At 39.2% G+C, this 12,811-nt stretch overlaps 1 protein-coding gene across 1 annotated transcript in view; it reads right to left on the bottom strand.

Moving 5' to 3' along the window:
- LOC119656637 (ETS-like protein pointed) overlaps nt 1-12,811 on the bottom strand; it is a 320,431-nt gene that overhangs the window by 279,419 nt on the left and 28,201 nt on the right. The window contains exon 2 of the mRNA XM_038063077.1: nt 5,956-6,158. Within this exon, the coding sequence (XP_037919005.1) occupies nt 5,956-6,147 (192 nt within the window). The 5' untranslated portion in view covers nt 6,148-6,158. The remainder of the gene's footprint in view (nt 1-5,955; nt 6,159-12,811) is intronic.

Genomic DNA, 12,811 nt, shown 5'->3' with positions numbered 1-12,811 from the left:
TTATTATAAATTTGGCTTAGTTAAACCATAAATGGCACATCTTGTCTTTATTAACTAACAAAGCTATTATTTTTAACACAAATAATATTCAAACCACCAGTAAAGATTATATCATTTGCAACATCAGTGAACATTTTCATAACTACTACAACTACAATAACTGAGATGAGCTCAAATAATTATTAGACAGACAAATTGCAGAAGCTGACCCTCAGGTAATAAAAACAGGAAAAATGCGTGGTCTAATGTTCAATGGAATCCTATCATTTACAGTTGTGTTGCTACTCAATCTAGGCTGGCGTATTTATTAGAAAATACCGGAACATATGAAAACCCCATATGATTTACACGATTTGAATCAATTAAACCTGCCGTCGATCCAGTGCAGATAAGATTTTAACCAACTAGATTTTTTATGATAACTTAACTGAAATCGCTTGATATCATACCACGCAAATACGGACTGTTCCCCCTCCCAAAAAAATGGAAATTACCACGGTTATCAATGCACTTCACTAGTGCTATAGGAGCGTTGAATATGTGACCGTATCACACAGGACATCTAATGTCCAATGCCCTACACATTGCACTTAGATGGTGTTTTCCTAACGCGTCATAACAAAGTTAATTTCAAGCCACAACTGACGCAATACGGTCTCACAGCGAGTCTGAATAAAACAGAAATTTTGACAATCTATTTTCAATGAAATAGGCACTATCGTTCTCACTGGCTGCGACCTTCCGAGAACAGATCGATTTAAAAATCTCGGATCAAAGCTAGTAGCCGATGGTGAACCGCGTTATGAAATTTCTGCACGAATCAGCATTCTTTGTGGTCGACGCATCAACAAACGTCGCCCTCTATGGTTCTGTATTTGGACGACTATGAGAGACAATGAATAGCACCTTACAGTAATGGAGACAAAGAAATTTTATTGTTTCTACAGAACTACTACTTCTACTTATCCGCAATTCCCGAGAATATGGTAGCTTTCCTCAGGAGTGGAAGAAAGGCATGATCATGAAGATCCCGGCTCCCAACTCAATCAGGGTAGCTCTTGAGTGCGTTAACTGAAGGAGTATTTTCGTAGTCCTTAATTTCCCAAAGTTAACAATAATCAAAATGATTTAAGAACACTCCGAAAGCTGGATCGACAGAGAAAACGCGGGTTTCCGCTGGAATCCTTCTATACTGTCGATTTCGATGGAGCTGCATTTTGGTAACGATAATATTTATCTTTGTTATCGGAAAAGTCCTCCGTTTTTTCCTGGTCGAATGACGTAGACCTATGCTGATTTTATCTACTTGCCCTCTCATCGAGTCATTGACTTTGGAAAAATAGCTCTGGATTTGGGAGTGGAACTGAAACCAAGATTCTCAGTCTGGCAGGTCATCAAAGAATTTTACGCCGCAGATATAACAAACGAAAAAAGGAAATAGGAAATTCAAAATATTCATATGTTACGCCTTTCGACAAATAGTAATAAACCGCAGCAGAAAAAAAGCCGCAAATAATGATGACGAAGATAAAAAATTAAAAAGTCATTCTTTTACTTATCTAAGACCGTTGAGTGCATATAGGTATGAGGCAAAATTAAATGAGAAGCTTGTCAGTAGGAACGGTAGAAAATAAAGCTGACAATTAAAAGTAGGCCAACCCACATATGATTTGAACGTGATCAGTAAGAACTAATTAATTTGATTTGTCAACTTAATCGATAACGTTAATATCCTGAATTATTTTCTGATAGCATTATTCTAATTTTGTAGAGCATAGAACGATTATTTAAATCGTTCTTTTATCAGCTAAAAAATGGGAAGCAGTTTGTTGGACTACTTGCGTAATAACTGCTGACGATTATTTATTTTGGTAATATCTCCAGAATTGTTAAGGAAAATCTGTTTCACAAAAACTGAGTAAAATGGAGTTGGGAAATGGAAGCTAGAAGTTTTAGCTAGAATATATAGTCTAACTTTTTCTCAGTTAAGTTAATGTTTAATACCTTTGCTTGAGACTTCTATTTTTGAAAAAGGCTAAGCGATTGAGTTCCCTTGGCAGGTACTTGAATATGTGAGAAAACGATTTTCAACCTCTTACGTTTAGTGTATGGATACTTCTCCTATAATCAGAATAGAGCTGCCGAACTCATTCTGGTTAAGTTTCAAGAAAAATTTGAATCACTTGCGAAAAGTGCTGAATTGTAATGATTTTGCGATTGTGATTGAGACAAAAAACCATCCGAGTTAACCAATACCAACTAAGAAGACAGAACTATCCTGGAAAAAACCAAAGAAATGGCGATAAATAACGAACTTCGTTGCATACATTCAGAAGACAACTCCTAAATCTGCTGATCCCAGCACTGTCGACCTGATTAAATGTTCACAGCTGGCCAGTCGAAACTAACTGATCTTGTTTCAGGTCTTGTGCTCAATCAGGGTTCCACCGAGCATGAGGCATTGTTGTTATCGTCACCAAGACCATACTGCCCCACTACATGTCCGAACAAGGTGTTTTCAAGGCCCACTTTGGCATTTAGACCAAAAGTCACGATCGCACTGCACATCTTTGGGAAGCCGCCCTTGAACGGCATATAGTTGCTCATAGAAAACATCCTTCTCCACCATATTGGAAATCGTCGTTGGCGCCTGATACTGTACAATTGCAATGACCCTTAACCTGGACGTCAACGGTCCTACTACTGGGCTTTCCATAGTCCAAAAGCGCAGTGACGTCCAGAGTCTCATCATTGCCGGAATTCTCCCCCAACTTGGAAAAAGCGATCATTCTGGAAACCCTCGATATTGTTGTCGAGAAGGATTTGTGTTATTCGGTGCATGTAAGGAGATTCACAAATATCAGGCTTTCACCAAATTTTGTGACATAAGTTTTGCCCTTTTTTAAGTAAATTGGGTGCAAACGCTAAACAGAGAGATAGTCGAACGGAGTTACCAGGTTCTCTCCTTGGCAAAGAAGTCTTCCAAGATTAAAAGGACACCCCGAAAATAAACAATAGGCGGCAAAGAAATCCTAATAAAGAGGTTCTATCTCCCTAACGAACGGCAAAACGGAAAACCAATGCCGGCGCAACCTAGAAAGTCAGAGAACGGAAATTTATCTGACCATCCGCAAAAGGATAGTAACCACACCACAGATGTCATTTGGACTATAGAAGAAAGCAAGAAAAGGTTGCAAAAGAGAGCTACCGAACACATTCATCATAACAAAAATCAGCGAACTTACCTTCGCGGAAATCTTGGGCAGAGTTAAAATAAACATCTCCCTGACTGATCTAAGTGGAAATGTCATGCGTCTAAGACGAACACAGAAAGACGGCCTGCTGTTGGAGCTTAAAGGCGGTGTTGATAGAGATTAAGATCTACGGGAAAAAAATCGAAGCGTACTGGGTAATGTTGCGGTCAAAATAAACAACACACCACATTTCTAGAGTTGTTCGAAAGCAAAGACCATGTAGCTATCGAGGGCGAATAATACGAAAATTTGCATAACACATTATGGATAGCAGATAAAAACAGCAATGATATGCAGCTGCAGAAGTCAAGCTGTTTAAAATCAAAAAGAAAATCCAGAGGATGGATTCACATGTACCAAGATAGGAGGTATAGCTGTTACGCATCACCCAGCTTCACATTAGAGGAGCATACGTAATTGGTAGAGAAACTATCGGCCGACGCAACTAGCAACAATACCAAAAAAAATAGTCACTGACTTTAGTGCATGGGCAGAAGATGGGATAGCAAAGAAACCAATGCAAGAGGACGGACATTGCTCTAGAGAATTACAATCAATAATGGATTTCACCTTGTTCAACGATACCCTAATCAATGACCTACAGTGGCATGTCAGCGAGCAGTACATATTAGCGATCATCAGGCTATCATCCTCCAAATCTTGCAATCTTGAATAATATGAAGTCAACAAACAGAAGAACGATGAGCTGGGCAACCCGCAAGTTTCGCACAGAAGTATTCAAAGAGGTACTTCTGGAAGGCACATTGTTACCAGGAAGCGCACAAGAAAAGGTTCCACAGATCATGAAAACATTGCACCAGGAGCTTTCCGAAGTCGAAATCCTAATTTCTGGTCGAATTCTTTAAAGCTAGGAGGTGCTTCTAGCGCACGTGTAGATGAGGAAGTTCTAGACGCCAAAGAGAAATTCGTTAAAAATAAAATTCAGGGTCGAATGGAATTTCAGGAGTCGCCATGAAAGTGGCAGCCAAAACAGAACCAGATATGTTTGCCTAAGTTTTTATGGTTTCCCTTACAGAAGGAAAACTCCACGAGCAATGGAAGCTACACAAGCTGATACTCAATCCAAAGTGAATGTGCAAACAATTGGGTACGCCTACGATATGTCTGGCCATACCACTGACAAATTAATTTAACGAGTAATATACGATAGGCTGCTCCCCATTATTGTGAGAAAGAAAGGGGTCTTTTTGACAAACAATTCGGATTTCGTAAAGCGAGATCAACTGTTGACGCAATCAATGTGGTGATTAATCTGACTGAGGCTGCAATAAAAGAAGGCAAATGCTATGCAGTGGTGACAGTAGACTTATTGTGGTTAATTATTATGAAGTAGTGCTGACGCAAAGCCATCCTATAATGAAGTGTTGAAGCTACGCCTTCCTAATAGCGTAGATAATACCGGGCAAAATGCTTGCAGGAGACCCAGGTTTATGCAAACGAAGCAATTCTAGTTGAGAAATTCCGATCACCAAGAAGGCAGACAACAGTGAAAATTAAAATTGGCAAGCAAATAATTTACTCCTAAACAGCGCTTTAAGACTTGCCTTAAAAAAACATGAATGTGCGGCAACTAAAACGTCTCAAATCCCTATAACCATCACGGGGATATTACCGAACATCTTCTTATTTCAAGGGTTTTTGGTTCCGCGCTACTCCACGTAGCTCCAATTTGAACAACTGTGCTGGAAAACTGATTAAACGACAGAAGAGTAGGAATAGCGTATCGGCTAAGTGCATTCCGGGCATGCAGTGCTTACTGGACAACATCAGGAGAAGCAGCACAACGATTCAGCTTTATGCCCTAGATGACTTAACACCACTGAGAATATGCTTTTTTATCGGCCCAGATTTCCTGCACACTGAACAGTATTGGAAACTGTGACGCTTAACACCAGGAAATATTGTGAATTCAATCAATCAACAGACCCTTGGAACGTAGTTGGAAAGGTGTTGAGAATTATTCATAAATGGCTTAGACAGAAGAAATTTCGAAGGAAACACAGAAAGGAGTGCAATGAGCCCAGTTAAGAACTGATGCAGACTCATGACGTAATACTTTAAAGCAGTCTAGCGAGGAGAATGAAAGGAAAAGGAGGTGGTATTGGCGAGTAAGAGTCTTACATAATTACATGGCAGAAGTCATCAGTAGCTTTTGAATGTTCTACTTTCCAAGGGTGAAAAAAAGGCAGGCATACAAACGAACAGACAGACAAACAGGTGGAGAAACATTAAATCGGTTTGAGACACCATTGAGAATAAAATTGAGGAATTAAAAGCAACAAGAAGAAAGAGACTATGCGGGGTGATAATCCAAAAAGGAGTAGAGAATTAACTGAAGATAAATACGACACTGAGATTGAGACACTTGCTCTACTCATAGCTGCAATGTTAGATATATCTTTCATATCATATACTGGGATGTGTCCAAATAATTTATGTATATCATTAACAAAAAATAACATTGGGAAAAATGCCATATGTACCCATAAATTTTAACTCGATATTTTCAAATAAAAGCTTCTAGAATAAATGAAAAAAACTTCTTAAATATTTTTTTCCAAATGAAAATAAAAGCTCCTAAACTAACTCCTTGTTGAAAAGCCTTGATATATGTTACGTAAAAAATTCCCTGAATATAGAGCTAAATGTGAATTCCATGAAAACCAAAAAATAACCTTACCTGAATATAATTTGGAATAAAAGTAACACATTTGCGGTTTTTCTTTAATCTCATATTGTTTTCTTTTCCTGTATTTATATTAACAGCCGACATGGATCTATCATGAATGACGGCGTGTGTTGAAGCCTCATAAAACGTGGTTTCTTGAAGCGTATAATCCGCTAATTCAGCCTCATAGCTCTCAAGTTCCATATTGTGGACACCTGTAAATGTAAATAAAGAAAATATTATAAAAAAATTACATACACTTTTACCTTTCAATATTCTCTGAACATTGCGCACTTAGTTAAGCGGTTAACAATATAGAAAATAGATTAAATAAAGCAGCGAGAAGAAAACTAAAAGGTGATAAAGATAAATAGAAGATGAATAACCATCATTCAACACTTAAGTGATGAACAGATGAATGGATCGATGGATGGGCGAATGGTCTTGCGAAGACGTTTCATGACGTAAATGGTCAGCGGTTTTAGAGTATAGGCCAACTTTGAAGAATGCTCAATATTTCAGCAGTAGTTTCGCGTTTAATATTGGCGGCTAGTTCTTTTGAAACTCACTAAAATTCCAATTACAAATGAAAATGTAGGATTGCGTTATTGGTACCTTACTTTAAATGAGACGTAAATGATGGTGCTGACAGAGGCAACAGAGTATGGAATAGATTCTTCAGTTTAGGAGCACTTATATTACTAATAACCTGAGTAATATATTCAAATTAAGTTGAATTGAAAGAGTATAGGTATATATGTATTTACGTCTGTCCTTTCAGTCAGTTTAGTGTAGTAATCATTCGAACTTGAAGTATCTATTCGTACTTGAAGTGGCTATAAGATTTTGGTCTGAAAATTACTACTGTTATGTTTCAGTAATCAATATAAGAAACCCGAGCTAAATCTACTTTTTCATTGTAAGTCGTTCTAAATGTCAATGATTTTTTCAATTACAGTGTTAAGAAGAACGTTAAGTGTTCCAAACTTATTGATAGAGATAAGATATTAAGCACTCTGAGCAAGACAACAGATATTGCAAGCAAGTATGGATATTGATTCAAATATGCTGACAATTCTATCTCAAGGTTTAAACGTGCCGTAGCGCACACTTATTAATCGTCGCTAATAAAATATATTTTGAATCTCTCGATAAGTAGGTACAAAAATACATATTTTTTCAAATCGGAGAAACGTGATTTACAACAGAGATAGCAACTGCGAACCCTTTTCACCATCCATTAACATTACTATTCGATGATACACATTTGTCCCTCATTTCACCTTCTATCGCAAAGTAACCTACGCTATCTGTCCCACTTATACTGTCGTATGTTCGCACGAGTGACTGTTTTTTCCAAAATTAGAGGAAAAATCCCCAAACTTCGAAAAGCATTCCATATAGATAAGGAAAAGTGTATTCTATTTACTCAATTGCCCATTGTCATTATCAGCTATAAACGACTTTAAAATGCGCTGATGAAATCAGATAATTTCACATGACAATACTGATGACAAGCCATACACTTGAATAAGTTGATTTTTATAAGTCAAATACGTCGATTGGAGTGCGAATTCGTAGAAGTTGCATTCAATTTGTCGGTGCGAGGAGTAAATATCTTGAATTCAGTACTCAAGGTTAACAGCTGAAACACTATTGAGTGCAGAAAAAGTGAGGCAAATTAACATTGTTGTTCTACAAGTCATTGATGGGATTCATGAGGTCGCCAGAACAATCACTGCAGCCTTACAGTTGTATTAGTATCACGTATAATCAAGTGCCCCAGAAAACGAAAAATTTAACTTAGGAAGGTACGTTGTATCAAAAACTGGCTATAGGTTAGCCACCAAGGCAATACCAAACCTAATTAAACGCATACATATCAGGCAGTTTTCCCCAATTCTCAATATTAGAGATGGATTCTCATGGCAAGGTGATTGGTTTGAAAATCACAGGGAATGAAAACCATTCATGGAATACCATTCCATATCATTACAGTAAAATGCAAAACATGAAAAAATGGAATGTTTATTGAATTTCTGAAACAAAATCGATCCCGAAACGTTTTTAGAATACCTAAGGATATTCATATTTGATTTTTTTTAGCTTGTGACTGCAGATGCAAATTCCAGAGTAACGCTGTTGTATCAGATCGCAGATACCTCTGGAATTCACGCACACTGAAACTAACCCCCTCGTATTCAACCCATATCTCGAGGGATGCCCTTCGTCATCCTCTCTCATTCACGGACTGCAATCAGGGAAACAAGAAATAGTTCACATTTTCGGATGTACACCGAGATTAGTGTATAGATCCAGCGATCTTTTTAGACCACCGTTGCTATCAAATTTTGTATAATCTCTCTACTCGGAATTTGCATTCACATCGAACGAATTTATTCATTTTTATCGTATAGGCTGTATGTGTATTTAATTCACTAAAAGAAGAAATCATTCTTGCGTACCCTGCGTTGAGAGAGGGAGGAGGGTGGTGGTGTGCGGAATTCACCGTCCAACGATTCATGGCGTTGATCAATGGCCATCGCTCGGGGGTAAAATTATAAGTAGTCTGAAATTTTATTTTATTCCCCCGATGTTGGACATCATCTTAGCTATATGTAGTTGAACTAACCCCATACAAATTCTTCCGCGCATAATCCAAATGCCAAAACTCAATCGATCATCAATCACTCTCGGGTAATTACTGATAGATTTCAAGACGACCAACTCGGATATTGAATATTTTCCTTGGAGGAGAAATACCTCAGCACTTCCGTCCCCCAGGTCCCGCTCAATGATCTGATGACATGAGTAATTTTATTTCGACACAACTGTACCACTTTGTGCTCTAAATCTTTAACTATCGGCTCTTCAGCCACAGCGTATCCAGAAGGCTTTTCTGATTACCACGCTAAGTAACTAGGAGTTTCCAATTCAATGAGAAAGATTATAATCCAACCCTAGTTGACTGAATTAAAAGCAAATCGGAACGAAAGCCACCACATTACAAGGAAGCTTGAGAACTCTGTTCTCTGTTTCTCCCCATATAATTCTTGTTTATAAACGACAAGAATCGATAAAACATTTCCTTGGATCAAGCGTTCAGCCCTATAATTCCTTCGGTGAAGAATATATTAGGAATCTTAAGCCCGTAGCCAACTACAAGACACATCGAGAAGAAACAAGCTTTCACCCAACTTTCGGCGCATATATCTCATTCAAAAATAATATTTTTTCAGAGCTAATTAAAAAATACTCAATAATATCACCCTCCTCAAATGTAGTACCACCTATTCTTCTTAGGCTCGTATTTCTCGGCTCTTTGGCATGCAAGTCTAATTTGCTTTCCGTCTTTTACCCGCATATCCAGTACTTCCAATGTAGTTACTGGTATCCACTTAATTCCTCTCACCCTGTCCTTAGAATTCTCTTAGGTCGCCATTGTGCAGTACAGCTATGTGTTTTAGAGTGTTTGAATGAGACAAAACGGTCGAGGGAGTAATATCCACGATGGGGCACAAAACTCGGGAAGCAACTGCTTAACCAACATCATCTCTTCTACCAGACCCTAACGATTTGTGCGTTTGCTCATGGAACGTTGTTCCCTGTATAGACCGAAAGCTGCTATTACAAGAGGTGTGCTGGACAGAAAGGAAATCTAAACAAGTCGGGAAACCAGAAGCTGGGCGCGTCAAATATGCAAGGTTTTGTGTATTTCTTTTGTAAAGATATTTGAGTATGAATTTGTCCCATTAGTACGTAACACGTAATATACGTACATATTATGTGAGAATATCCACTTTTGGGTGATATTGACATTCAAAATCTTGAATTTCCAAAGAAGTGACAACTTTGACCTATTATAACTTTGTTAGTAATAGCGCGATTTTCACCAACCTGGTAGGATAGCAATACATTGTAACCTACATTGCTGCAAAATTTCGTGGCCTTAGGATGAACCTAAGGGGGGTTCCGCAGCCAATTACTGAAAATTATAGCAATATACTATTATTAATTTTTTTTTGAAGGGATATCGGTATGAAAGGTATTTCGGAGGCTAGGCACCATATAGTGGCAGCCTCTTGATTTTTTTCAGATTTTTCGATTGGGTAGTTTCTGAGAATGGCCCCGTTAAAGAAATGATCACTTTCGACCCCCCGAACTCCCACCATTCCAACAAATATCAAAATTAAGTTTCGCAAAGTACTAAGCCAAAACCTTTCATTTGATACCCCACATGACTATATTTAATGAAAAAAAAATGTACACCCCCCTTTTGCATGTATGGGGACCCCCCTCCTCCTTAAATTCGACGTAAAAGGATGTAACTCACTATATGCATAAGCGTACACAGTTCCCACTTTCTACCAAATTTGGTGTCAATCGCTCCAACCGCCTCCGAGAAAAATGCGTGTGACGGACAGACAGACAGACTGACAGTAAACCGATTTTAATAAGGTTTCGTGTTTACACAATCGGGTCTAATAAACAGACAGAAGGAATGACAGACATTGAATCTATTCTTATAAGGTTTTGCCTCACGTAAAACCTTAAAAACGAGGTATCACTCAGTGCAACAATTATAAACTACGTTGCTCAGTACCATCTTTTTAGATATTCTCTATTGTTTCGCTAGCCCGGATAACCTCATACCACCAGAACATAATCGGCCCATACCAAAAGAAAAAATTCAGTGCAACAGCAAATTAGATTTCCTCTCAGAGGTAAGCGATGGAAAAACACCATCTTCAATCGACTTCAAGACAGTCCATGATAGCTTATCCAGGGTCAAACTAAACACATTCATGTGACAATTCGGCATTCTGAATAAAACAACAAGACTGAGAGGCCAGTTGAAGGAGGATAATTCTCGGCACCTTTCACAATCAATGGCAACAAGAGACAAGGGGATACCCTATCATGCACCCTTCTCTTAACCTGACTTAGAACAAATGATCCCCGATGTTGCTGTAAATGCCAAAGGCACAAACCACTTCAAGTCCACACAACTGCTCACCTATGCTCATGATATTGACATAATAGAAAGAACAACCCAGGATGTATATCTTCATCTAGATTGAGCACCCGGGATCGACGATGGACTGCACATTAATGAAAGCAAGATGAAATCCACGGTGGCAACCTCAGCACCAAAAACGGACACAACAACAACATCAAATAGCATCGGTAAACTGAAAACAATAAAATTAAGAGACTAGAACTTTGAGATTGTTGATAATTTCTTCAATAATCACGCACGGTAGCTGACATCCAACAGACCCTTTTTTAGTTTCCACAAACTGTACTGCTCGAAACAATGCTTTTGCCAGTCCTCATCGATTCCTCGGAGACAGATTTTTAACAAGAAAGCCGCATTCGAGAGAGAATTCTCCGAAGAATCGCTGGTCCCCTACGGAAGCATGAACGATTCCGCAGCCTATAAAATGACGAACTTGATAAACGATGGCATGGGTATTATTCGTTTTAGGAATGATGGGGTCCTAAGTCCAAATGGGACCAACTGGGAAGCAACTTACTCCCTCTTTCCTGGTCCACGGACCTCACCTCTGCCCTGAGGCAACGTCTGATGATTTGCCTCTGCCCTGGTAAGAAACCGTTAAGCCGCCATCGCTCCACTTTTATGGGTATTATTATTATTCTGTTAAGGGAAAGTCGCACCGCGTCCTTGAAGAACTATTGTGCCCCTTTTACTGGTTATAGTGTACCTGTTGATCATAGTATCTCAAGCAGGCCTGTAACCGTTAGGAACTTTAGTATGTTCTCCACTCCCAGATGTTTCAGCTTTGCATCTGGTATTAAGTGTTCTCCCAGATGTATCGACCTACGTTGCACAAATGCCGGATACTGTCCCAGGACGTGCATAGAGGTTTCGTCCTCCTCCTCACAAAACCTGCAGGCAGTGTCCGTAGATATCCCTAGCTTCCCTAGGTGGTAGTTCAGACGACAATGACCAGTGAGAATTCCCACTATGATTCGGAGGTTCTTTTTGGTGAGGTTTAAGCAATCCTTTGTACGCATGGGTTCGTATCCCCCAATAAGCACTCTGGACTACTCCATCCCTGGTAGGCCCGCCCAATATAGTTCCCTCAACCGTTTCTCTTCGTTTCTTAGATTCATAGCCATGAAACCGTTTCCGATTCCACAAAAGGGTTCTGGCCCGTATAAAGGCATCCCTGCTCCCTTCTTGGCTTGTTCATCCGCTGCCTCATTGCCTTCCAACCCAGCATGGCCTGGAACCCAAAGTATCCAGACCTTGTTGGACGAGCCGAGTGCATTCAGTCTCTCAAGGCATTCCCATACCAGTTTAGAGTTCACCTGGTTGGACCTAAGTGCCTTGATCGCTGCTTGGCTATCGGTGAGAATAGCTATGTTCTGCCCCCTGTAGTTCCTTTGCAGATTAAAGGAGGCACATTTGTCTATGGCGTAAATTTCCGCCTGGAATATGCTAGTGTACCTGCCCATTGGCTCAAAGTACAAGCATGGGTAAGGATGATCCAGCATGGAAAGTTTACACTAACAATATCTATGATAGAAAAAAAATGTGGACACCAGTTGTCGCGCCGTTGATATGATAATTCAAGGTTTTAATGGTTTTGAATGATGTACACTCGATTCCTCTCACCCTATCCTCCGAGTTCGCTTAGATTACCATTGTACAATGCCGCTAGATCTTTATAGAATGCTTGAATAAGGCAGACTATTTTCTGGCATTTCTATGGCTACCATGGCCTACCATAGTATATCACACTCTCTTTCTTCTCTAAGTCCAGCTTATTCTTGTAGTAAGTTAGCTTTTCGATTCTGAAGCAGGTATAAAAGCAAGGATATTGTTTACACGATTTGGTGA

Source organism: Hermetia illucens, chromosome 5 (assembly GCF_905115235.1).
Source record: "Hermetia illucens chromosome 5, iHerIll2.2.curated.20191125, whole genome shotgun sequence".
Lineage (NCBI taxonomy): Eukaryota > Metazoa > Arthropoda > Insecta > Diptera > Stratiomyidae > Hermetia > Hermetia illucens.
Note: the sequence above shows the minus strand (reverse complement) of the source record. Positions and strands in the feature narration are given on the sequence as shown.